The sequence below is a fragment of the Thyridium curvatum genome (genome assembly GCF_004353045.1).
Source record: "Thyridium curvatum strain D216 chromosome Unknown NODE_11_length_606192_cov_83.229133, whole genome shotgun sequence".
Taxonomy (NCBI): domain Eukaryota; kingdom Fungi; phylum Ascomycota; class Sordariomycetes; order Thyridiales; family Thyridiaceae; genus Thyridium; species Thyridium curvatum.
Genome location: NW_022156766.1, coordinates 448,681 through 476,006, shown reverse-complemented (window position 1 = coordinate 476,006; position 27,326 = coordinate 448,681). Strand labels below are relative to the sequence as shown.

At 48.9% G+C, this 27,326-nt stretch overlaps 4 protein-coding genes across 4 annotated transcripts; 3 read left to right on the top strand and 1 right to left on the bottom strand.

The window, feature by feature from the left end:
* Window positions 1-6,470: 6,470 nt before the first annotated feature.
* Window positions 6,471-8,660, top strand: E0L32_002756 (uncharacterized protein; the record flags this gene model as incomplete). Its single annotated transcript, XM_031136980.1, has 4 exons — window positions 6,471-7,165; window positions 7,241-7,365; window positions 7,418-7,712; window positions 7,796-8,660. The coding sequence occupies 4 exons, from the start codon at window positions 6,471-6,473 to the stop codon at window positions 8,658-8,660; spliced, it is 1,980 nt and encodes a 659-aa protein (XP_030999958.1).
* A 6,466-nt stretch (window positions 8,661-15,126) lies between these two features.
* E0L32_002755 (uncharacterized protein) lies at window positions 15,127-17,728 on the top strand (the record flags this gene model as incomplete). Its single annotated transcript, XM_031136979.1, has 5 exons — window positions 15,127-15,319; window positions 15,389-15,522; window positions 15,594-15,842; window positions 15,911-17,504; window positions 17,568-17,728. The coding sequence occupies 5 exons, from the start codon at window positions 15,127-15,129 to the stop codon at window positions 17,726-17,728; spliced, it is 2,331 nt and encodes a 776-aa protein (XP_030999957.1).
* A 1,091-nt stretch (window positions 17,729-18,819) lies between these two features.
* On the bottom strand, window positions 18,820-22,234 carry E0L32_002754 (uncharacterized protein; the record flags this gene model as incomplete). The annotated part of the gene is made up of 2 exons (XM_031136978.1): window positions 18,820-21,924; window positions 21,986-22,234. 2 exons carry the CDS (start codon window positions 22,232-22,234, stop codon window positions 18,820-18,822), a joined length of 3,354 nt encoding a protein of 1,117 aa, XP_030999956.1.
* Window positions 22,235-22,808: 574 nt separating this feature from the next.
* E0L32_002753 (uncharacterized protein) lies at window positions 22,809-27,136 on the top strand (the record flags this gene model as incomplete). The annotated part of the gene is made up of 2 exons (XM_031136977.1): window positions 22,809-22,927; window positions 22,984-27,136. 2 exons carry the CDS (start codon window positions 22,809-22,811, stop codon window positions 27,134-27,136), a joined length of 4,272 nt encoding a protein of 1,423 aa, XP_030999955.1.
* Window positions 27,137-27,326: the final 190 nt, after the last annotated feature.

Here is a 27,326-nt window from a genome sequence, read left to right as displayed (position 1 = left end):
TACAAGCCATCCTATAGATATGAACCGATAAGAGCATAAGAGACATTCCTTAACAGATCATACTTACTAAACTCATCATACTGCTAGACATAGCAAGAGAACAAGAAATCTACCAGCAGTATGACAACAATCCCTATATTAAGAAAAAACCACCTAAGAGATTGCTAGTTAGATATAATAGATGATTATACCTACCCCTAATCTTAAGAGAGAAATATATATAAGAAATATATAAGGCTAAAGCTTATAGGCATAAAGAAATCATATAGACTAAGGCAAGAGTCTAAGAAATATATAACTTCCCTAGACTTAATAGGGTAGTCAGAAAGATGTGGAAATCATGCTATAAATACAATAGTAATAAGGTATTGAGATATCTATCTTATAGGGAACTACAGCCTATCCCTATACTAGAATAACCCTAGTATTTAGTGGCTATAGACTTTATTATCAAACTACTAAAGTCTAAAGACCTAACTACTAGAATAGAATATAACAGCATTCTAATAATACTAAAGTGACTTACTAAGTATATATATTTCCTTCTATTTAATAAGTTATATATAGTAGAACAACTTATATTTATATTCCTATAAATAGTAGTGGCTAACTATAGGATGCTATATAAGATTATTATAGATTAAGGACTAATATATATGTTAAAATTCTATACATCCTTAATAGGATAACTTAAAGCCAATAAAAAACTGTCTACAGCCTACTACCTATAAACTAATAGACAGACAGAATGTCTAAATTAGGTATTAGAAGCATATCTATATAACTACATCAACTATAATTAAGATAATTAGATAGAGCTATTACTACTTATATAGTTTGTATATAATAGCACCCCTACTAAAACAATAAAGATTTCACTATTCTTTACTAACTATAGCTAAAACCTAGAAGCATACTGACAACTATAAGATAAGGTTAATATAGACTCTACTATTCTTAAGGCTAAATACCTTAAGAAGCTATATATATCCTTAAAAACAGAACTTAAGTTTATCTAAAAATAAGTCTACTATTACTATAACAGAAAAAGAATAAAGGGACCATCCTTCTTAAAAGGAGATATAGTCTACCTACTACAGAAAAATATTACTATAAAGCGACCTAGCAATAAATTAGATCATAAAAAACTAGGACCATTTAAAATTATATAGAAAATCTTAATATCTAACTATAGACTGTTATTACTAAAGATAATATAAATTCATCTAATTTTTTATATTTCTCTATTAGAACCAGCCCCTCTAGAAGTATGGCTATAAGAACTAATAGAAGTAAAAGAAGAAGAAGAAGAATATAAAGTTAAATAAATACTTAAGTAAAGGATATTAGATAGGAAGTACCTAGTTAAGTAGAAAGGCTATAACGCTATAGAGAACATCTAGGAACCTATTAAGAACCTAATATATTATTAGTAGAAGCTTTAATAGTTCTACTAGTAAAGTTAAGACCAGTTAATAACTAACTACTGCCTAAACTAATAGTATTCTAATCAATCATATTAAAACCACTATTAGCCTGTACCTCTAGAACTGTAGAAGATTCCTATATAGCAGCCTCAGACTCCTTTTGCTCTAATTCCTCCAGTTTATCTAGATTTTATAAATTTTAGGCCACTATCTTTTACAAATGCTTATAGGTATTATATTTTTATTTATAAATATAAGAAAGACAGGTAGAGGCCTTATTAAACTCTTTCTAAAGGGCTTGCTAATGCTTAAAGATAGACTTAATTATTTTCTTACCTACTTTCTCTTACTGTTTCAGTCTTTTCTATTTAGCTAAAATCTAAGATACTAGGCAGAAAAGTCAGTTAATACAATAGAGAAATAATAGAGGAAGCAATTGCTAATAAGAGCCTACTAGGACATTAGTACTATTATATAACCGACCTCTTCTGATATACTTAGCATACCTCTTTGTCCCTTCTATTATCTAGTAAGGTAGAGAATGATTAAAGCACTAGGAATAGGGCATGACTTTATAACTATAGTCTTTAATTATATAAATAAGGGCCTTATGTTTCTTAGAAGAATCAGAAAGTTTCTATTTCTTAATACAACCTAAGGATATGTTATCAGAAGGACATTAAAAGAATCAAAGGGAGAGTTTAACACCTATAGTAGAAGTTTTAATTCTAGGTAGATAGGTCTTAAGAATGGCCTTAAGTCATTAGGACATTAACCTAGAAGGGGGACATCATATCATAGAATCAACCATCATTACTACAGGATACTGCCTTAAGAGCGGTCAGCATGATAAGATAGGCAGAAACATATAGACTATACAATCACTACAGGATAAGTAATTGTAAGTGATCCAGTCACTATAGATTATAGTAATCTATTATGATCTATTATCTATATATACAGATATATGTCTACCCTTAGATACCTACCCTAGATAGCTCTTCAGTATTTAAAGTATCTCATTCAATAAAGCACCTTTGAGTGAAGCTATCTTAGCTACAATCAAGTCAACTACCATTGCTTAGCAGCGCCCATTACCGACTGCTTACATAAACCCATACGCCTCCGGTCCTATGAAGTAGTCTTACCTCTTAGGATTAAGGATTATCACAGTTATTATATATCTATTAACTTCTCTAAGAATAAGAGTATTAGTTATATAGTTAATAATACTTTAATAATATTATAATTAGATCTTATTTAATAGTAGGTTATAAATATTATCTACTCTATAGATATATATATAAATAACTAAGAGAATTCCTCTAATTATAAATAGAAAGATAATATACTACTTAACTAATAAGATTTAGTTATCTACTAACTTAAGAGTATATTATTTACTAAATAGCTTTAACTCTATCTTATATATTTTTACTAGCTTTAAAGAGATTAGCTTAATAAGAGAGTTATTATCTATAAGATATTATTAAATCTCTATATTAATATTAACTATCTATCTATTAATAAAGTTTAAGATAGCTTTACTATTATTCTTCTATATAATATCTAGGTATAGAAAGATTATTATAACTAAAGAGATCTATTACTTATAGCTTAGATTAATCTTATTCTTTTACTTATAATATTCTAATAGTAATATTACCTATATTAGCTAGAAATAGTCCTAAAAGTAATAGTCTAAATATTAAGCTATAATTATTATAATTAAGATATTATATAATAGCTTTATAATATTAAAATAAGAAGAAGGATAGTCCTCTTTAGTTATTACTTTAATAATAATTATATTAGTTCTCTTAATAGGCTTTATCTAGCTCTTATCTAATTAGATTTAAGCTTCTTAATATAGATATATTAATAGCTTCTAGTAAGCTTTAAAGATCTATAATCTAGAATATTCTAGAGATAGAGGGACTAACTTCTTAAATAGGTTTAGTTATTAATTTTATTAAGACTTTAATCTAATATTACTTATTTTATACTTATTATTATTATTAAGAATATTAAATACTTATATATACTTATAACCTCTAGAGTCTATAATAAATAATCTATCTTTATCTATATTATTAGTTATTATAATAAATATCTCTTAAATAAAAGTATTCCTAATTATTATAGATACTCTATATATATCTTTAAAGTCTAAATCTTTTAATTAAATTAATTAAACTAAATTTACTAGCTTATTTAAAGTTAGATTAGTCTCTTATATATTATCTTTAATTTTAATTACTTTTATCTAGTTTAAATCTATTAAGATTAGAACTCTAGCTTTAATACTAGCTTAAATATATTCTCTATCTATCTATAATTTCTAAAGTAAATTATAGTCTTTAATAATATAACTTAATATATTATAATTATAATAGACTATTCTTCTTCTTATCTATAGATAGGATTAGATTATTTTAAATAGTTTTAGATTAAAGAATTATTATATATAAGATTATAAATTAAACTAATCCTCTTACTATAACTATTTTAGCTAGTTATTATTAAATCTAATATAATTTACTAGCTTAATATACTACTAACTATTTTAGGTATTTTAAAATATATATTATTATAACTATAAGTAGTATTAATTATAATATATATTTATTTAAGATAACTATTATAATTATAGCTTATCTTATATAGTCTTAAGAGTTAATACTATCTTATATATAACCTACTTCTAGATTATACTTTATATTCTTATTAAAATAATATTCTATAGAAAGAGATTATTATCTATTCTATCTAGATAGACTATATATTTAATTAAAGACTCTTTTATATTATTAAAGATATATTTATTCTTAAGTTATTTAATATTATTTATTTTCTTAATAATATAAAGTTAGTTATTAATATACTTCTAGATATATTAATTAATCTTATTATTATATATATTCTTATATAGGTATTAATAAAGATCTTTAAGCTATCTATTTATTATCTTATATAATAGTTTAATAGCTCTCTATATAAAAGTATATAGAGACTTACTAATATATTAATAAAATAAGTTAATTTATATTACTACTAATAATATTAAGTTTAAAGCTCTAATTTAAAAGTACTTCTTAAAGAGATTATTTATACTAAACTATATATAATTCTTAATAAATAGCTAGAGATATTAATTAATTTTAATAATTCTCTATAGACTAATATAAAATATAACTTACTTCTCTTAGATATAGAGAATTAAAATAATATTTATTAAGCCTAATATTATATATAAGATATAGAGTTCTATATCTTTAATATACTTAATAAGATCTTTATCTAATAAGTTAAAGAAGATAGTTATAAATAATACTTAAATAGCTATTATATATTTATAAGAAGTAGTTAAATTAGATTCTATTAAGAATAATTTAAAGAGATTTTTAAATAAAGAAGAATATAAGAAAAGTTCTAATAATTAATTATTTATACTTATTTTAAATTATTTAAAATTATCTAAATTATTTTAAATTAATAGTTCTTATTTATATAATAAATTATTAAGTATATATTATTCTAAATTTATAAGATAAAAACTCTTCTTACTCTCTATTAAATTTATTTAATCTAATTAGATAGATAAATTCTCTAATATACTTATATATCTAGAAGAGTCCTTCTTTTAGTTTAATAAAAATAATAATAATACTAATAATAAAAGAAAGAAGATAATATAGAAAAAAAGAAGGTAAAAATAATAACTTACTTATAATAAATATATATTAAATAAGTATTAATAAGTACTATCTATAATATTAAGTATTTAAATAATAATATTTAAATTAACTTAATATCTAGATCTTAATAATTAATAAAAAAGAGGCTTAATTTTCTTATAACTTTAAGAAGATTAGTATAATAAAGAAGATAATAATAAGATCTAGAATTTATAAGATCTATAATAAGTCCTCTAAAATAAGAGCGTAAAAACAGTATATAGATAGATATAGCAATAAAACAGCTTGAGATATATGTATTATAGACTAAGCTAAGGGGTGGGCACCCCAGTCCGTTCTGGTTAAATAGTCATATTGTGCCACCCTCATAGGGTGCACTTTCCCACTCCACACGGTCAGATCATCAAATGATCGACATGCCCCAGCTACGACGCCTGTCAAAAGTACTGCACCGAAGCAAACCTCCCTCTTCTATGACCTACCTGCCTACCTGGGTATTACTCTGCTGTGCCACCCTCCGGACCTGGGCCTTTCCGGGGGAATGCTTTAGTGAAAATGCTGATTATGTGCAGTTCAGTTCATGTTGCGCCAAGCAACGCCAACCCGGATCAACTGCCGCTCTTCCACCCGCTCCTTGTCCTTAGACGGCGAGCTTAGCGCTCCCGCCAAGCTGAACAGCTACCTCGGTCCCGGTGATGATGCCATTGATCTTGCCGATGCAAGGCTCTTCGTTTCCAAGACGTTAAATCGCATCACTGCATATTCAACTAGGGTAGTATTGCTTGGTGCATGCCCTGATGATCCGTGGGAGAGAAGCTGGGCCCGCAAGGGGGGATGGAAGGAGTGGATGCTTCCGTTGCCAGCACGGCCAGGTCCGTCCAACACTGTCAACATCCATCCCACTCGGTGAGAAATTGAGACCCTGGCAATGCGACCCGCTTCTGACGGATCGCGTCCTTTTGCCAGTGAGTGTGTGTGACCCGTGGATGTTGAGCGTGCTGGGGAACAAATGCTTGGGAGGGTGGGTCACAGAGGCGGCTCTGACGCTTTTGGAATGCCCGTTGCATTTTAGCTCGCCCATCCGTCTGTCTGGTTTTCCTACTTCGTAAAGGGAAATTGATTTTTCTCCCGCTCTTCTCCCCTTTGAGTGAGTCGGACGCCCTAGTGAGAGCGAAAGTCGTGAGATGGACTGTCCAAGTTGATTCGTGAACCAGAGTGACTGTCACTGATCAACGGCAACTGGTCACTTTGCGCTACACTTGAACGGCAAAGAGTCCGACGTCAGGAGGCACACCCTGACCCTGTACTTTCCCTTTCCTGCTCCGAGTCTCGGCCGATTGTCAAGATGACGGAGCGGGCCCACGAGAAAGAGGTCCTCGGCGACGATGGCCACTCGGCCTCACTCACCGACAAGGCTTCGTCGACGGCCGACGATGTTTCGCACACCAAACTGGAGCCGATCAAGATCACACCCAGCCGGAGGAGTCGCCGATCGCGCCGAAGCCACCGGTCTCGGTCCCGATCAGCGCATTCCGATGATTCGGATCCATTCGAGGCCTTGGCACGGGCACTCACCCCTGACATCGAGACGGAAGCTGAACACGCCGCCCGTGAGCCCATCTCCCACATCAGGACCGGCACTAGTGTCGGCAGCACTGCCTCTCGCAATCCCGGATTCGAAGTCTTCTTCGACCCTGACGATCCCGAGAACCCCAAGAACTGGCCGATCTGGTACCAGGGCTGGACCATGCTGGTTGTTTCGTACTCGACCTGGGTCTGCGTCCTGTACAGCACGAGTTACACCTCGTCGACGCGAGGTCTGATGGAGGAGTACCATGTCAACAACCCTACCATTGTCACTCTCGGCGTGACCACCTACCTGCTCGGCCTTGCCGTCGGTAGCCCCATCATCGCGCCCATGAGCGAGCTGTATGGTCGCCGCCCCGTCTACCTGGTCTGCATGTTTCTCTTCACCGTGCTGGTCCTTCCGTGCGCTATGGCGACATCTCTTGCAGAGATTCTGGTCGTGCGCTTCATAGGGTATGTTATCGCGTGTCCCCCCCCATTTTGAGACCGAGCTGAGATCTCCGGATCGCTGACGCGCCTTCCTTTCAGTGCATTCTTCGCATCGGCCTTGATCGCCAACAGTCCGGGCACGGTCGTCGACATTGCGGACGACGACTATCGTGCTCTGTACATGTCTCTCTGGTCCATCGCCCCGTTGAATGGACCAACGACAGGTAGGCATAAGGTAAACCTAGCCCTGACTTGAATTTTCCCGCTGACCTCCAGGAACAGGTCCTCTTATCGGCGGATTCGTCTTCCAGTACCTCGGATGGCGCTGGGACAATTGGCTCGTGATGATCATGGCGGGAGTGTCGTGCATCTTGCTCCTCACCGTCAAGGAGACGTATGCGCCGAAGATTCTGCAGAGGAAGGCCGCGCGGAGACGCAAGGAGACCGACGATGACCGGTGGTGGTGTCGCTACGACCAAAAGATCTCCACGAAGCACCTGCTCAAGCTCAACCTCAGTCGCCCCTTCGTCTTGGCCTTTACTGAGCCCATCCTGTGGTGCTTCAACATCTGGTAAGTGGCAACTCGTTCGCACCGCCGGATGTCGCTTTGGGCCTGCTTGAACCCCACAGATTAGCTGACGCTCATCATCTCAGGATCTCCATCATCTATGGCATCCTCTACCTCTGCTTCGTCGCCTACCCCATCATCTTCACCCAGCACCGCGGCTGGGGCCCGGGCACGACGGGCCTGTCCTTTGTCGGCATCGGCGTCGGCACCCTGCTCGTCATCGCGGCGGAGCCCCTCTGCCGGCGCATGATCAACTCGCACGCCAAGGACCCGGAGACGGGCCGCGCCGTGCCCGAGGCCACGGCCAGCGTCATCTGCGTCGGCGCCGTCCTCACGCCCGTGGGGCAGCTCGTCTTCGCCTGGACCAGCCTGCCCACGAGCATCCACTGGGCCGTCCCCATCGCCTTCGGCATCCCCTTCGGCGCCGGCAACACCCTCGCCTTCATCTACGCGAGCAACTACCTCGCCGGCGCCTACGGCGTCTACGCCGCCTCGGCCCTCGCCAGCAACGCCGTCATGCGCTCCGTCTTCGGCGCCGTCCTGCCCCTCGCGGGTCCGGCCATGTACGAGCGCCTCACGCCGCAGTGGGCCGGCACGCTGCTGGGCCTGCTCGAGGTGCTGCTCATCCCCATCCCCTTCGCCTTCTACCGCTACGGCGCGCGCATCCGCGCCCGCAGCCCAGTCATCCGCCAGATGCGCGAGGACCAGCTCAAGAACGAGAGCAGGCGGGCGAGGCACCAGGCCAGGATGGAGCGCAGGGCGGCGAGGGAGGCCGAGGAGGCGGAGCAGCGGCGGCGGGCGGAGGCGGGGATCCTGGGCGAGGAGGATGAGGAGGAGGGGGAGGAGCAGATGGGCATCCCGGATGCGGAACGAGATGTGGAGAAGGAGGCGGGCAAGTCGGCGCCGCCGTTGCAGTCCGCGGCGGCAGCCAAGGAGGAGACTGCTGCGTGAGGAAGACCTGAAAAGTGCGAATCATATCCGGTGACGCGTCAGAAAAGCCGTTGATGGCGTGGCGGTGTGTTTTCTCTCTGGATTGAGCATTGCAGGCGTACAGTGATTTGAGCAAGCATCAAATGAAATTTGAATAGATAGACTGAAGATACCTTGGGTAATAGACGGACTAATGATGGCTTTTCTGAAGCAGCTTCTCCTTGGCTTTGCGATCCCTTCTTCCACTGACCACTGTGGATTTGTAACAATGAATGTTCAGTTCGTCGAAGATGGGGATGGCGGCTAAATACCACCTTTGCGGTTACGTTCCTGGCCCGCCATCCGCCAACCGGGATTCGTGGAGTCTGGAGATTAGATCCGATGTACCCCCGTCCGATATCTTTGCCCCGTTCAAGGGCGCCGCTCTATGTCACATTCCCCGGAGGCGGCAACGATCTTGGGTATTAAAGCCGGCTGATATATAATATCGCGACACCGAGCTGGGGAATCTGGGGTTAGAATGGACGACATGACATGCCTTTGGGACTCCGCGTCCATCCAGCAGGTCCGGTCCGACAAAGCAACGCATTCGCTCAAATATCTGACAATGCTTCTTGACCATTCCCGGCTGGCGCTTGTGCAGGGCCACCGGCGACCCGCTGAGCGGGATGCTTGCACGCGCAGCTACGGGCCGGTAGGTGATGGTCCGAAAAGTTTGACCGAAGTTCATCAGGAGCTATTACCTCAATGTTGACAGTGGATACCCTTGCCATCAATGACATGCTTGCTCTCAGAAGGGTTAATCCCGCTATCTAAAACCGTTTAGCTAGATGGATAGTCAAGTACTTCTGTTCGCAGTCCGTCAACGAATCTGACCCTCACTTGGCCGGCAACAGTAGCACCGTGGTCATCTCCGGGGTGGACGGCGGGTGGGGTCCCGATGTGGACCGGTTGATGGTGCCGGTGCGGTGAAGGTCACCCACCCAGGGTCCAAGTCTGGCGGTGCAGGAGGATTGGGGCGAAGCAGGGCGAGAATTGGAGTTGGGCATCAGAGAAACACAGGTCACCCATCCCAGAACATCATACTGGCCTCGTCTCGAGAGACGACGTTGGTTTCTCTCGTTCGCGCGTTTCTAGCGGACGTGCAGGTGACAGACATCCTGCAGATCAAAGCTGCACTTGTACTAGATAGCTCGAATGCAAGGTCAACATTTCTTCTTTCTTGTCCACGTCTCGGACCCTCGAATTCAGACTGGGTGGGAAGCGCAGGCCGAGATGGTAATGTGACGAGAGGAAATGCTTGCAATAGCGTGTTTACAAAGTGCATTTTAGACCACCTGGGGTTGGATGGAAAAGAAGCAAAGTGCACGATTTCCAAAGGACTACCTTCTTCTGGTTTGGCCCAAGACCGAGTGATGCCCGCATCCGGCACCACCACCCAGGCCACACACTATTTGACGCCAGTGCAGCAGCAGCCAATGATCCCGATACGCCACTACCTTGGGCCACCTAACACACACCCTCTTTCCTTCACGACATCTATTGGCACGAGGTGTCGTGAAGGAAAGAGGGTGTGAAACCCCTGCGTTAGTTTCATGTCTTATTGCAGACTCGGAACCAATATTCTGGGTGTCTTGTCATTCGGGACCCGGGAGGGCCAGAATGGTGGTCTCTCCGCGATCCGTGGACAGCCGAGACAGCCACAATGACTGGTAGTTGGGTATGATCGAAGCCCTGAACACGCCAGCAAGCCCCTCGCGCAGCTTTATGGCGTGTTCAACTTCGCGCAAGTTCAGCGTACGGAGTGGAAGGTCAGCAAATGAGATGGGATCGGCATGAAAGTCCGACCGGGCCATGATGATCATGTTTAAGGTACCAACCCACTGACTTGACGGGCATCAGCTCTCATCGGCAGCGGGCCTAAGACCTCGGAAATGGCCGTCTGGGCTTTCCCCGGAATATTGGGTTAATGGGCCAATGTCGTATTGTCTGATGTCTTGCTCTTCGTGCCCGTTTGTTTGGCGGTAACGAGAGGAGAGCAGCAGGCCTTTCTTCATCAGGACGTCGATCACGCACGGCCCCCCTACCGTGATCAACGCCAGACCATCGAAGATATGCGCTTGCATATGCACACCAGTCACATTTGCGGTGGACGTACATTTGCCTATCAGCACGTACATACACCCTTACGTACATTACTCTCGCCCAGCATTGTCCAAGGCGGGTCGATGGAGCTTGCTGGTGTGACCCAAGAAGGCTACGTATGTTGGCGTAAGCGAATAAGTACGGATGACTAGCAAGATACCGACCTGGCCTTGTGGAGATCGTCCTGACCTTCGAGCTATCGTCAGCTACAGCCTGGCCTACTGGTATTTTGAAGAACGTCTTGGATCTCTTCCTGTACGTACCTGTACGGAGTAGAGCTGACATATGAGTCACCCGTACCAGGGTAGCAGGATCGCCATGTGCCAGGATCCAAAACAGGTTCATTTCTTTTCTTTTTTTCAGATGACAGGATATGTCAGGTTCATCACAGAGTCGCCAGCTTCGGAACACAGTCTGAGGTGGATCGCCGTCATGGGTAGCAGGGCTCCTCACCCAGGTCGATAAGCACCCAGGTCGATAAGCACAAGGGCCTGACCGACATGAGACAGGCCCTCGACATGGATGTGAGCCTGCTCGGAGAAGTCAATACGGCTGCCGCTTGGGTTTTCTTGTTGAGATTCCACCAGCCACGATGTTAACACAACGAGCATGATCAACCGGATCGTTGAACGAGGAGGGTAGATGACAGCAACACATAGCTTTCAGTAGAACGTAGTAAAACCCGCCTTGGATGTATCGACAAAAAAGGCCAACATAAAACCTGATCCATGGCGAGATGTGACCGGCGTCTGGTCGCTGCTATCGTCGTGGTGGTTGCGCCAACTCGGATGCGGCTGTGACAAGTCGGGAAACATCAGCTCCTCCTGTTTCAGCGTCATCAGCGCCAGAGAGGGTCTGGCCAACCGCCAGAACGAGGGAGGGACCCTTCCCTTGTCGTCGGACACGTGTGATTTAAATTGCTTCGGCTGCAGACACGGACAAAAGAGGTCAAACCCGACCCCAGCCACTAAATACCTGGCAGGGTTGGCAGACAGGAATCTGTGCGGGGATACCTAGACGAGCTAGACAAGCAAGGCCAGGTGGGCTCGACATGGGCCAAGATGGGACGAAAATGCGGTCATCAGAGACCAAAAACAGTCCGGGATTAGGAGGGATGGCGGCCTCGATCCGACTCAGATTTGTCATACCACCCCAGGACAAAAGAGATGTTTCATGTTGGTACGGGACGAGGAAAGGAGATGAGAGGCGGCGAGTCAGATGCAAAGACGGACTGCCGTTGCTAATCACCCAGCCGTGGCGGCGGCACCTGGGGTTGATGGGGGAGATGCAAGGACCCGGTTGGCATTCCGGACGCCTTCCGCGCGCGCGCGTATGGATAAAGTCTGCATGTGTGGTCCTTCGATTTGCTCAGCCTGATAACTAGCGAGTTGTGCATCGAAGGACAATGGCTTGTTGTTGTGAGACGTGAATCTCCCGTTCTCGAGGCGGGCCCAGGGGAGAGTGCTGGATGGCATTGGCTTGGAAATTCCCTGGCCGCAGCATGTTATCATTTACCCCATCGATAACGCTCCCTCGACATGACTTGACGGCATTTGGAGTTGGGGGCGTTGAATGCTCATCTGCTCCGGGCCCTGCTGGGACGGGTGATTGATAATGTACTCAAGCCAACAATCAAGACGGTCAGCGGGAACTTGGTTTGGTCGGGGCGCGTGCGGGAACAGCCGCTCGTCTGCGGGTGCAATAGTCGACGATATCACTTTCATGCCGTAATGAAGGGTCGGTGGACTCACGCATTGGGACGCGCGGCAAAATGGGGTGGGAAATCTTGGATCGTCTGGTTTTTATGGTGTTCGTATCTCAGCCCTCCTGTTGATACTTGGCAGGCAAGCATAATGTTATCTCTTTCCCCAATGTGCCAAACCAACTGGGTTGGCTATGAGTACATGCAGGTAGGTACGTTTCGGCTCCCCGCCCACTTGTACCTGAATGCGGGTGCCTACTTGCCCACACCTTGCCCGCACCTTGCCCGTGGTGGGCTCCAGAGGGGATGGATCCGCTCTGGGTGGTCATTGCTGGGCGGGAATGGACGAGAACCCAGGAAAACGGTGGCAATGGCCCCTCAACGCCCCTCTCCTTGCCTTTCAGGTACCATTTTTAGCGTCCTTACCCCTGAGCCGCTCTGCCCATCACTCTCCCCCAAAGGCAGGCGCCCCACCCAGCCATATGGCTCAATTGGCACTGGCACGACTGTACCTCTGTACTTAGACTGAGGTACAAGTAGTGGGCCCGCCAGTCGCAGGTGAGGGCCATGAGTGACATGCTCACCCCTGCAGAGTTCTCAAACATGCTCCTCCGTTCCGACGCGGCCACCACAGACTCCAGTCCAGTCGCAACGCAGTCCAGCGCTCTCTGTCTGGCTCCTCTCGTGCTGTTTGATACATCTCCATCAATAGGTAGCAAACCCCTGGTCCGTTCTGCAACGGCGTCGCCGGTTTCTCGTGTTTCGGCCTGCTCACAAGACTGATGGAACAACGGAAATAACCAAGGCACATCGCTGAATGTGTGGTGCCTGACCAGAATACTACCATGCCAATAAACAGAATGTTTTATGCATTGCCCATTGCTTTACAACAGATGGATATACTTATACATAGATCATCGATCAACAATTGACGTGGCCCCAAGGAGACCTGATGGAGGAGCGGCTGCATGATAAGCCCCAACTCATGATACAGAGCGCGCCTCTCATCTGAGGAGAGGTATCGCAGAGTCCGACACACTGGTGAAGCCCATTGTTGAACGGCATCCAGGACAGGCCCTGGAAATATTACCTGCTTAGGTAGGAGACCGAATCACTTGACGGAACAGAGCTTCAGCCAATGCACCGCTGCTGCCAGAGTCGATATTCGCCGACTGCGACGCAAACATCACCATGGCCGTCCCCTCCTTTGCTCAAGGTACCTACCTAGGCATGTAACTCAGACCCCTGCCTTTTCCCAGAGCGACCGGGAATGCCTCTCCATTCATCCTCGGTGCCCGCTTGCTTTGTTCCTGTCACATGGACGTGGATGTGGCTGCTATCGCCAAATAATGCAATGGGTGACTCTTTGTGCCGCTAGACCCCAAGTAATGTACTGTACCTCTACCCTCCAGTATTGTGCCTGTCAATCCATCTCATCTGTCTGTCCTGTGTCAGGCCGGGGGAGCGGCAAGCAAGCATTCAGTTCCCTTTGTTCCAGTCTACAAGTAGGTAGGTAGGTACCTGCAAACGAACCCCCCTGCATCCGTCTTCTGGAGCCACGCGCTGCAAAGACTGGCGAAGCTATTGCCTGTCATACCTTAGTATTCGCACCCATTCGGCACGAATTAAATTTTCCTTTGTTCAAAGAGAGTAGAGGAAAAAAAAAAAAGGAAGTGTAGACATCGTCCACCCCCGCGCTGTAAATGAGGAGATTCTTTTTTCTTTCAACTTCTTGCCCTCCCTTGCGCCATAAACACCAGCCTTCAGGTACAAACAGAGCTGAACCTATCTCACAGCGAGCTCGCAGGGACCGCTTGCAACCGGACCGTATTGCGGAGACGCCCTCCCACACAGCAAGCAACGGGGTGGCCAGTCTACCTGAATGAGGACTGGAGTGAGCCTGCCCAGCAGAGAAAAAAGGACCCCCACCCGCACTCAGATAGAGAAGGACGCTTTTGCGCTCGGTCGCACCAACTCCAAGGAGCACCACCACCACCACCACCACCACCGCCGCTTCAACTCTCCTCAATCTCTCCCCTCAGCCCTCATTTCACCTTCCCGACACTCTCTTTGTGACAGTCCAGGTACACTGTTGCTGATGACTTGTCTTGCCACACAAGACATCTCTCGCGCGACAGCTTTCTGACTCTCTATACTATAGCGAAATCTCGCCCGGAGCAGGCTGCGACACCTGCTGGGACAGCCCTCGAAATTGCAGGGGAGATTTCCACGAACCCCGTTGACACGACGACACAATCAATCCCCTCCTTCCTATGTGACAGCATATTCACACCCCTCAGACGACCCAAGCGCACTTGATCCCGAGCATATCTGGAAATACTGTCCCAATCGGGCCATCATTTGCAACATAGCGACAATACTCCAACCCTGCGATTAAATCAAGCGAGCGAGAGAGAGAGAGGGCAAGAGAGCGACGACAGCAGCCCCCGAAGCGCTTCGACTCAACACAAACAAGCAGGCTCACTCAACCATCCTGTTGTCGGGCGGATTCCTCTGCGAGATTCGCCTGGCCCGAGGGGGGTTGTCTACAAATACACGGCGTTGGTCTCTCCTCAGGCCTCGAGGCCACCCAAGACTTGAGATCGCTCTTGCGCACTAGCAACGAGCATCATGTCCGTCATGCTGCAAACTCCCTCCCGAGCCTCCACCGCCTCTTCCTCCTCCTTCCAACCTATCTCGCGCCAGAACACCATGTCTTCCTACGATGGCTCGCGGTCGGCCCGCCAGTCCAAGCGGTACTCCATGTCCGCGCTGTACATGTCCATGTCGGCAAACGAATCGGAGTTGGAGATTGAAGATGACCTGGCCAAAGGTGCGCAAGCCAATTCTTCCTAGCCTGCTTGGCTTGTGTTGGAGCATTTTGTACTGACCTCCTCTATAGCACAAAAAATTCTGAGAGACCTGAAGTCGAAGATCTCTTCGCAATCTAAGAAAAACTTCGTCCTCGAGAAAGATGTGCGCTACCTGGACTCTCGGATTGCACTGCTCATCCAGAATCGCATGGCTCTAGAGGAGGTAAGCTTCTTGATCATCACCAACCGCTGGTAAACCCGATTGTCACTAACGTCAGCTTCCCTCCACAATAGCAAAATGAAGTTGCGAACCACCTCGAAGACGCCACTGAGATGCAAGAAGGCGCATTCCCCAACGACGACAAGACCCAAAAGTACGGAAACCTATTGTTCCTACTGCAGTCTGAGCCTCGTCACATTGCGCACCTCTGCCGACTTGTGTCCATGGCCGAGATAGACTCTCTCCTGCAGACAGTCATGTTTACCATCTATGGTAACCAATACGAGAGCCGTGAGGAGCATCTCTTGCTCACTATGTTTCAGGTATGATGATCTAGTATCTCGAGTCCATGCTGAGCATGGCATGAACAGGGCACTAACTTGGAGGCCAGTCTGTCTTGACATACCAGTTCGACAATACTCCCGAGTACTCGTCGCTGCTTCGAGCTAACACCCCCGTGTCTCGCATGATGACCACCTACACTAGGAGAGGACCGGGCCAGAGTTTCCTCAAATCTGTTCTTGCCGACAGGATCAACAGCTTGATCGAGCTTAAGGATCTCGATCTCGAAATCAATCCGCTGAAGGTGTATGAGCGCATGATTGAGCAGATTGAGGAGGACACTGGCTCCCTGCCCGCGTCACTTCCAAAGGGAATCACGGGCGAACAAGCAGCCGAGAACCCGCAGGTCCAGGCCATCATCGAGCCTCGACTGACCATGTTGACGGAGATTGCCAATGGCTTCTTGACTACCATTATTGATGGGCTCGAAGAGGCGCCCTACGGCATCAGGTGGATCTGCAAGCAGATTCGCAGCTTGACCAAGCGGAAATACCCCGATGCCAACGATCAGGTCATCTGCACCCTGATCGGAGGCTTCTTCTTCCTGCGTTTCATCAACCCAGCCATCGTTACGCCAAAGTCGTACATGCTCATCGACGGACAGCCTGCAGACAAGCCGAGGAAAACCCTGACCTACATCGCGAAGATGCTGCAGAACCTTGCCAACAAGCCATCTTATGCCAAAGAACCATTCATGGCGAAGCTTCAGCCCTTCATCGAGAAGAACAAGGATCGCATCAACAAGTTCATGCTGGATCTCTGTGACGTCCAGGACTTCTATGAGAGCCTTGAAATGGACCGATACGTTGCCCTGTCCAAGAAAGATCTTGAGCTTTCCATTACGCTCAATGAGATTTACGCGATGCATGCTCTTATCGAGAAGCATAATACGGAGCTTTGCAAGGATGACAACTCGCACCTCGCGATCCTCATGTCAGAGCTGGGAGCGGCACCGGTCCAGGTCCCGCGCAAAGAGAACAGGGTCATCAACCTGCCCCTATTCAGTAGGTGGGAAACCGCTATAGATGACCTGACGGCCGCGCTCGACATCACTCAAGAGGAGGTGTTCTTCATGGAGGCCAAGACGATTTTCGTGCAAATCATGCGATCCTTGCCTCAGAACACGTCTGTAGCACGCCGGCCTCTACGCCTCGAAAGGATAGCAGATGCCGCAGCCACGTCGCGAAACGACGCTGTCATGGTGCGCAAGGGTATCCGCGCGATGGAGCTTCTGAGTCAGCTACAGGAGCTCAAAGTCATTGACAAGTCGGACGGGTTCAGTCTGTTGCGTGACGAAGTCGAGCAAGAACTGCAGCACCTTGGCTCGCTCAAGGACGGTGTCATTGCTGAGACGCAGAAGCTTGGGGAGGTGTACAAGACCATCCGAGACCACAACACATACCTCGTTGGTCAGCTCGAGACCTACAAGAGCTACCTGCACAATGTGCGTAGCCAGAGCGAGGGCACCAAGAGGAAGCAGCAAAAGCAACAGGTGCTCGGCCCCTACAAGTTCACCCACCAGCAGCTCGAGAAGGAGGGTGTCATCCAGAAGAGCAACGTGCCTGACAATAGGAGGGCCAACATCTACTTCAACTTCACGAGCCCCCTGCCAGGTACATTTGTAATCTCGTTGCACTACAAAGGTACGCAAACATTTCTGAAATCACTATTGACGCGCCCCGCTAACAACTGGTGTTTGAATACAGGACGTAACCGCGGCCTACTTGAACTGGACCTGAAGCTCGACGATCTACTCGAGATGCAGAAGGACAACCAGGACGAGCTCGACCTCGAATACGTCCAGTTCAATGTCCCCAAGGTTCTGGCTCTCCTCAACAAGCGCTTCGCAAGGAAGAAGGGCTGGTAGAGACAGCATCTCTTATTTCCGATATGTCAACAACTGTATATGGTTTGGCTCTGGTAGGTGGGTTCGGGAGTTTCTGGAGCTATGATACCACTGTTGCAAATTCCTTCCGCGGCGCCTTCGAGCTATGCCGCCTTACACCGCCACACACACACACATCCTTCTTCGACACCTTCCTTCTCAGACTTTTGCGATCTCGACAGGGCGTACATCTCGTACGCATTTTCATGGTTTAGGGACCGAGGAAATGATCCCAAGCTCATACAGCTATTCGGAAGCGCACTAGCCAAAGGCGGGTGTCGATATTACGCCATCACTTGCGCTTGATTTCGACTAGTACCATACGAACGCGGTCCCCGGGCTCCAAAGCCCGTTAGGGAGGCCCATATATACCTAATTCTGGGGACGAAGATACCAGACGAAGGAGAGAGGGGAAGAGAGAGGACTGATTGGGGACAGGGGAGAGTTTGAAAGCGGTGGCGACCAGAGACGACCGATGGTCATCTGTCTCAGGTTTCTGAGAGCTCACATGGGCAAAGCCTCTGTTCGTTCTCTTCTTAAACGGCGACTGATTGAGGAGATGGGTGGGGGGATATCACTTGAGAGGTTGCTCAATACCTAGTTTCTCGTTCTTCGGCTGGACCGGTGGCCCTGTTTGATGATTTCCTTTTCCTATTTGTCTTTCCCCGGCTACCACATCATCTCTTCTATAGTGGTGGATTGTTCCTATTTGTTTTTCTCGCCATCCTGATGGAGGCTGGCATGTGTGATACGATATGATAGGCAGGGAGACGATGTTATTGATTTTTATGTGAGAGGCTTTGTCGGTCTATAATCAGGCTCAAACGGTTTACACGTACTCCCACTTGTCGTGAACATGCTCCCCTGAGTGTCACTGGTATCTTCACGTCTGATTCTCACACTTCAATGCCGCAATATATGCATGATAGGGGCCCTAATGCTCGCACAGTGACCGTTGTTGAAGGATCCGTTCACGTCATTCTTCTCCATCTATTCAGTGGTATCACGGGTACGAAAGAACATGTCGCCAGGTCGCCCTCCTTCTCCTAGCCCACAGCACGGGCCGTATCTTCTCAGGAAGACCCCCTGGTCTCAATCTTCTCGATGACATCTCCGCCAACCCTAGCGATCTCGGCCAGTATCCCCTCCCGATCGACCTCCATCACATCATGATCATCAACATCGTCGTCCCCCTCGCCATCGCTAGCAGGCCTGAAAGAGCAGGGCATGTTGACCCGGAACGACCGCCGGTGCACCTGCGGGTTCCAGATGCCGCCGACGACGGCGTCGTCCGGCCCGCCGTGGAAGAAGACCAGCGCGGACCCGTACGCCGCCTCGAGCTGCCGCAGCAGCGCGGCGACGGGGTGCGCCGGCACGGGCGCCAGCGGGGCGCCGACGGCGCGCTCGTCGAGGTTCTTGAAGTGCGAGCGCCGCGCCGTGCCGTCGTCGCCGCGCAGAACGGCCTTGACGACCCGGGGTTCGAGGTGCAGGAGGACGTCGTAGTCGCGCAGCGGCGTCTGGCACAGCTGGCGGGGGTCGAAGCCGCCCGCGGCGCCGGCGCCGGCCTCCTTGACAAGCCGGCACGCGGAGCGGGCGAGCGTGGTCATGCGCGTGGCGGCGACGCGGGACGGGTGCGGCTGGCCGTCGCGCGTGGTGTAGGCCGTGCCCGAGGCGTCGTGCGGGGTCGCGGCGAAGAGCACCGTGTGGTGCATGTTCGGGTCGATCTTGCGCCAGGCCTCGAGGCGGGTGGCCGCCGCGGCGCGGTCGGCGGGGGAAAAGTCGTCGACACCCGAGGAGGCGTCGACGACGAGCGGCTCCGTGCGCCAGTCCCAGCGGGAGAGGAAGAGGAGGGTGCGGAGGAAGCCCGTGGCTGGGCTCGAGGGCGCCTGCCAGGGGTAGGGCTCGACGAAGACATGAAGGACCGCCAGCTCGATGAGGTCCTCGTTGAAGTGGTGGGAGAGCTTGTGCGCGTTGAACCAGGACTTGACGAGTCTGATCGTCGGGGACAGGGCGGGGAATCGTGTAACGGCGGTAGAGATCATCTGGTTGTGTAGAGGAAGTGTGGCATACAGGCGCTTGAATGTCGCCAGAAGGTGAACCGCCTCTGTGCGGACGTTCTGGTCGAGGGTCTTGTCTTTTGTCCTTCTTTCGAGAAGGGCCTCTTCCAAGTCGCCGTGAATGCGAAGGCGGAAGGCGGCACTTTCAGGGTAGACAATGTCGAGGAACGCCAGATTCTGGATGTCTGACTGAATCTCCTCCATACCGATGTGTGTGGTGACGCCGGGCCGGGCTTCTTCCAGCGACTCGCCAATCTTGAGCAGGAACGCGATCTTAGCCCTTTGAATGGCTGAAAGGTTGTCTGGCCACTTCCCTGACGCCTCGAAGAAAATTACAATATCCATAGGGGAGAGCACGACTTTGGCGGACCCCAGGACAGGAGGCTTGACGGACGCCGACCTGAGCTGGGGTGCGATGGGTGCCAACTGTCGCACCTGCAATGGAAGGTCCTCAAGACCTCGAATATCTTGCTCGACTTGGCTGAAAGCCTCCCGAGCACCGGTAAAGAGTGCGGGATCTGTCTGCTTCAGGGGTACCAACGCGGTGAAGTCACCACCGAGGAAGTTAAAGTCATCATCGTCAAGGCGCAGGTGGATGCCCATGATGTATCGCACAATTTCCTCGCAGAGATCAGCTGGAGTAGTGCCTTGCCAGATCAAGGTTTCCAGAATGCTGCCGTCCTTGAACTTTCTCAGCTCGGCCTTGTCGCCCCAGAACTGTCTGAACTTCTTCGCCTCCTTCTTCTCTTCGACGGATGGACCATGATCCACCTGCCGAGAAGCATTTGCAGGATCGTAGAGTAGCCCGACAGTGAGGGCTGAGGTACTGTCTGAGGGAACCTTCTTATCCAAGGGCCACCCGTTCTTCGACGGTAGTTGGATGTCCACGAGTTTCACTCTATCCCCGAGCGCTCTTTTCAAGATCCTGAACACCCTGTCCGCGACGTTCCACGTGTGACCTCGACGGTCGACAACCGCTGCGGAGCTGGCAGAGCGTGGTATGTTGATCTGAAACAACTGGTCGAAGCTCTGCAGGGGAACATCAGCCTTGACAATGAAGGTCGGGTTGAATTGGTCGACTCCGGTACTGCTCAAGAGATCCAAGGTCCACTTAGCATGTTGTCGTAATGCTGTAGAAGACCACGGGCTCATCTTGTATGCAATATTGAGGTGGCGCTGGGCGTCATAGATGACAGGTCCAGATTCTCGGACACTCTCTGCTCCCTCGGGCAGAGATCCGAGAACACAGGGCTTCTTGGAAAGATCTGTTGTTGCGAGGAATTGGATTGTAGCCTTGAACAATTGCGTGCTGCTCAACGAAGGAGACAGAGCAGAGGCTCCCTTCTTGTTGACGGTTTGCAGTAGCAATCCGACCAACACCGCCCACTCAAAGTTGCCGAAACCACCTCGAGAGACCGATCCACCAAACCCTCTCTGTTGAAGAAACGTGCGGCCAAGCAAGCAGACATCCTTGAACGCAGCGCACGACTTGTCGACGGTCCGTAGGAAGCGCAGGTATGCGAGATAGGTGCTGTCAGCTTTCAATGTGGAATTGTAGAATGGCGTCGGTGTTTGTGCTGCCTTCTCATCCTCATTGGAAGCTTGCCGTAGGCAGTTGTTGGAAGGTGACAGTTTCGAGTTCAGGAACACACCTTCCGGGTGACAAGGAATAATGCGAACAATATAAGCGGTTCCCGGCTTCGCCTTCGAAGAGGCATTTGCATCTGACTTCTTTCCTTTCTTGTCCGTAGCACTGGGCTCCAAAACGATCACCGGGAGGAGAGGATTCTCGCCCAGTAGTTCGAAAGACAGTTTCGTAGACTGTCCCATCCCTTTTGCAGCTGCCGCAATATTCGCCAAGAAGTACGCCCTCTTGTAGAAATATCTCATATTGGCATAGTCCTTTTCTTGGAACAGCTCTTTAGGCATCTCAACGATCATGTCGACCGATGGGTTTTGTTGTGATTTGACCATCGTTTTGGACACATAACTTCCGACAACATTGAACTGTGACGGCTTTTCGACCAGCAGTTTATAAGGCGCATCCTTCGCAGGCTTCGGCTCTGGATACGGGATCGTGATATTGTGCTTCTTTTCGAACTTGGAAGTGGCTTCGGCAATCTAGAGATTGATCTTGTCAGCGACAGGCAGATGCAAGTGCAAGGCTCGGGGGTTGGCATACGGGAGTAGGCGCATGACTCTCAATGTTGCTTTCGATGGCATTCTTCAGGTCATGGAGCAAGCTGTCTGCTCCAGAAAGAGCCCGGCCATAGTCGACTCGGATCTCCTTCAGGAGTTCCTCGGTCTCTAGGATGAAGGTGCTTGGGCGGTAGAGCCCAGCAGAGGCAGCCGAGTCGTAGGTCAAGGACTGCGCATGACTGTGGCTGGAGGAGTGATCAAGTTTCCTCCTTTTCGGAGATGCTTCCTCCATACTGTGCAGTACCGCCGTGTTTCCTGAGGTAAAAGGGCCGGGAATGCAAGGCCTTCATCTGTAGGAGCAAGAGATCTCCAGAACTCTCTTCAATCCAAGCTGATCCACCTACTGAACTTTTTGATCTTATCGACAAATTTTGGACCAGGGTCTTTGGCGATAAGAGCTGGGTCAATAGATCATCCATTCCGGCGGGACCGATAACAGTTTATAGTGGGGGCGTTGCTGACGCTGGGGCAGGCGTGGCAGTTTACAGCGCTATCCAGCTATCCAGGAGCGGTCTTTGGTGGGGCCACAGCATCATTCGGACCTGGAACACATTGCATTGAGCTTGAGCGTCGCGACTGGACTGAGGCTGTCACTTGATTGTTCTCACATCTCCAGCTGTTTCTTGCCAACCTGGCTACCTACCCAGGTAGAAAGCCCTGGAGTCAACAACAGTCATCCCTCGATACTTCAGCTCAGGTCCAGGGGATTCATTCGGATCTCATTCGCACCTCACCACCAACTTCTTCACCCACACTCACACTCAGGTGAAGCACGACGCCCTTTCTCATGCAAGCACATCGCCAGCATGTCGAGCGCCAAGGCCCAGCTCAAGGCCATTAATGAGCTTATCAAACAGCAAAAGTTTGACGAGGCCGTTCAACAAGCCGAGTCTATCGTACAAAAGGATCCTAAGAACTATCAGGCGTACGTTCTCGTTAATCCCAGGAGCCTGATTCATTTGCGACTGACACCAGACACAGCCACATATTTCTCGGGTTTGCCCTGGACAAGAAGGGCCAAGCAGATGAAGCAGAAAAAGTCTACCTAGCGGCAACCAGGTTGCGGCCTGCAGAGCTGCCAGCATGGCAGGGCCTCATCAAAGGCTACGAGCGGCAAGCCACAAGGAAGCTGGCTGAGTACCAATCGGCAGTTGTCAAATTGGCTGAGTTATACCGCGACGCGGATCAGATGTACAAGTGCCAAGACTTGGTGGACAAGTTCGTCGACTTTGTCAGGATGAAGGGAGACCGTATGCAATATGTCGCTGCACTGGACGTGATCCTCCCTGGAAGCCCTATCTATCCCGCGCTGGAAGCCCGCGTCCCTCACCCTTCCAAGACTTACGACATCATGGCTCAAATTGTTGAAGCCGAGGACAAGAAGCTCATCAACACTCTGATTGGCGAACGAAGGACGAGGATCGGCGCAAGGCTCAGTCAGGTGACTCTCGATGTCAAACGAGAGGTGTACACGGAGAGCAAGCTGGGGCATATCTACCGTCAGATGATTGACTGGGCCACCGATGATGATGTGCGTCGGAACTACGAAGAGAAGTTGATCCAGTACTGCTACGAGCGTCTCCTGGTATTTCAAGGGAAAGAGAAGAGTGAGGAGCTCAAGACTGTTATCAAACTCGCCAACGATATGGTCATCATCAAACACCCGTTCAAGCTCGCTTGGGACATCACAATCGATTGGCAAGATCATAAAGAGGTCAAGGAATGGGATCCTACCGTGCTTGCCGACTACTGCACCTTCTTCCCTGACAGCGACCTATGCCGCGTCCTTACTGGCTATCTGTCCAGTGACATCTCTCCGTTCCCAAAACAGCTCCTAGAACAGAAAGGTGCAAACCCATCATCGCCGAATGGTGCGGAGGATGAGAGCGAAGATGACGAGGAAGGAGGAGTACCGTCGACCTTTATACCGCCAACTGACGAGGAGCGTTTGTTCATCATGACCGAAGGCATCACCGGCGCAGATTCTCTGTTGGCCTACCGAATGATGGGTGAATACTACGAGTTCCTGGAGGAACATGAGAGCAACGTGGAATTGATGCGAAAGGCGCAAAGCCATGTCAAAGACCAGAGGCTCAAGAGCGGGCTATCCTTCCAGAATACCGAAGATGCATTCTCAGTACACCTCGGCACCGCTCTCGTCTTCTATCAGTCACCGAGAAACCACCAAGAGGCAAAGAAGCTCTTTGACCTTGTTCTTGAGCACGATCCGGCTTCGACACCGGCCATGATTGGTATCGGATTGATCTATGAAGAGGAGGAGGAGTATGACGAAGCGATAGGATTTCTTGAACGGGCATTGAAGCGGGCACCGGACAATCTACGTGTCATGGCCGAAGCTGCTTGGGTCAAGGCACTCAACGGTGATCACGCAACTGCCAAGGACGAATTGGAGCGCGCACTTTCCCTCCTCGAGGAGAAGAAAGGGGCCTCGAAGGATCTTGTCGCGCAAACACACTACAGGCTGGGAATGTGTATTTGGAATCTGGACACGTCCAAGGCGGCAAGGAAGGATCGCAAGGGAGCATACGCTCACTTCATGGCTGCGCTGCGGACGAATCTTAGCTACGCACCGACCTACACGAGCCTGGGTATTTTCTACGCCGACTATAATAACGATAAGAAGCGCGCACGGTCGTGTTTTCTGAAGGCGGTCGAATTGTCATCATCGGAGGTCGAGTCGGCAGAGAGGCTGGCGCGGTCATTTGCCGACGATGGGGACTGGGATCGAGTTGAGCTGGTCGCACAGCGAGTCGTCGACTCTGGGAAAGTGCGGCCCCCTCCGGGCTCGAAGAGAAAAGGTATCAGCTGGCCGTTTGCCGCCCTTGGCGTGGCGCAGTTGAACAAACAAGACTTTGCGAAATCAATCGTCTCATTCCAAGCTGCTCTGAGGATTGCGCCGAACGATTATCACTCATGGGTAGGACTTGGCGAGAGCTATCACAGCTCAGGTCGCCATGTCGCTGCTACCAAAGCCATCCAGCAGGCTCAGAGTCTGGAGGAGTCTGGAGGAGCCGAGAGACTTGGCGATACGTGGTTCACGAAGTTCATGCTTGCCAACATCAAGCGAGAGCTCGGAGACTTCGATGCGTCCATCGCGCTTTACCAAGAAGTCATCACTGGCCGGGCAGACGAGGAGGGTGTGGCCATTGCCCTCATGCAGACTATGGTTGACAACGCATTGGACTGCCTGGAAAAGGGGCAGTATGGCAAGGCAGTCAAACTCGCCGTTGACACCCTAGAATATGCTACCACAGCTCCCGGGGCTATCTCCACCACTTTCAACTTCTGGAAGGCCGTGGCCGACGCCTGCTCAGTCTTCTCTAGCGTGCAGGGCCGCACTGCCGATTTTCCTCTCGAGGCTGTACAAAAACTCTTTGACGGTCTTGCACCCGCCGACTATGATACGATGAAAGACATCGACCATGTAGGCCCAGAGGTGATCCTTGCAAAGGGTTTGTTCTCCGACGATGAAAAGATCGGCGTCGAGTTGACTCGTTGCATCCATGCAACCTTGGTAGCTCACAAGAGGGCCTTGCATGGCTCAGCACATGATATTCACGCGCAGGCAGTATCGCATTACAACTTGGGCTGGGCTGAATATAGGGCGCACTTGAGCCTCCCAGATCAGCTACGCAAGAAGGCGAGCCGGTATCAGAAAGCTGCGATACGCTGCTTCAAGCGGGCAATCGAGCTAGAAGCCGGCAATTCTGAATTCTGGAATGCCTTGGGTGTCGCCACGAGCGAGCTGAACCCGTCCGTGGCTCAGCACGCTTTTGTTCGCAGCTTGTTCCTGAACGAGAGGAGCGCGCACGCGTGGACCAATCTCGGAACACTAGCACTCCTTCAGAATGATGTTCAGTTTGCCAACGAGGCCTTCTCCAGAGCGCAGTCGAACGACCATGACTACGCCCACGCCTGGGTTGGGCAAGGCTTCGTTGCCTTGCTCCTGGGCGATATCAAGGAAGCTCGTGCGCTCTTCACGCATGCAATGGAGATATCAGAGTCATCATCACTGGTGTCAAGAGAGCAGTTTGCAATTGCTGTCTTTGACAACATCATGACGGCACCCACAGATCTACGCATCATGTCGTTGCTACAGCCACTTTTTGCCTTGACCCAGATTCAAGCACTCAAGCCACAAAACCTGGAGTACGGCCACCTTCTCTCCATGTTCCAGGAGCGCATCGGATCTTCTACCGATCCGGTCAAGGTTCTGGAGCAACTTTGCACCAAACTCGAGGCTGATTACGAGGTGTCCGAGTCTACTTTGTCACTCAAGCGTTTTGCACTTGCCAAGACGGATCTGGCGCGGGCATACCTGGCATCAGGGGCTTACGCGAGCGCCGTAGAGTGCGGCGAGATGGCGCTTGAGCTCACCAGTGACGAATCAGACAGCGAGCTGTCTACGGAGGAACGCAACAAGGCTAGACTGTCGGCGCATCTGACGGTGGGCTTGGCGCGTTACTATGAGAAGGACGTGAACGAAGCAGTCGGCTACTTTGAAACTGCTCTCGAGGAGTCGAACCACGACCCGGACGCGGTCTGCGTTCTTGCTCAAGTTCTATGGGCCACGGGTACCGAAGACGCGCGGGAAAAGGCGCGGACCATGCTGTTTGAGGTCATTGAGCAGCGGCCGGAGCATGTGCAGTCGGTGATCCTCCTTGGAATCATTGCACTTCTCGATGACGACAGCGAGAGTCTCGAGGCCGTGGTAGCCGAGCTTCTGACGCTGCGGACGAGTGAGAAGGTCACAGCTATCGAGCAATCGCAGATTGGGGATGTCTTGCAGGCCATCGCTGCCCTGTCCAAGGACGCGGAGGACGTGGGCGTCGATGTTCTCACGCAGGCTCAGACTGACATCATGCTGCACCCCGACTTGCCGCACGGCTGGTCAAACTTGGCCGAGATCAGTGGCGACTCTGATTACCCGTCCGACATGGCGCTCCGCGTTGCGCTCAAGGGTATTGCACCCCGTGGACAGCTCGGTGCGGATGAGCTGGCGGCTGCGCACTCTGGCACGAGAAAGGCAGCCGATGCACAGAGGGCGCTCATGATCGCCCCTTGGTCTGCTGCAGGATGGGAGTCGATGGTAGATGCCATTTCTGGGCGTTGAGCAAAGAGTGACAAGTAAACAGACCTTGATCATGTCCATATGTATGTATGAAGCACATCAGTCATGTGTTAGGAAACGTGGAACGAATGAAAATAAAATGCCAAATGGGTATCATTGACGCTTTCCCCTCCCGGGCCTTGTTCTATGCTGTAACGCTGTGATATGCCATGCCCTGAATGCCACGTTCCTC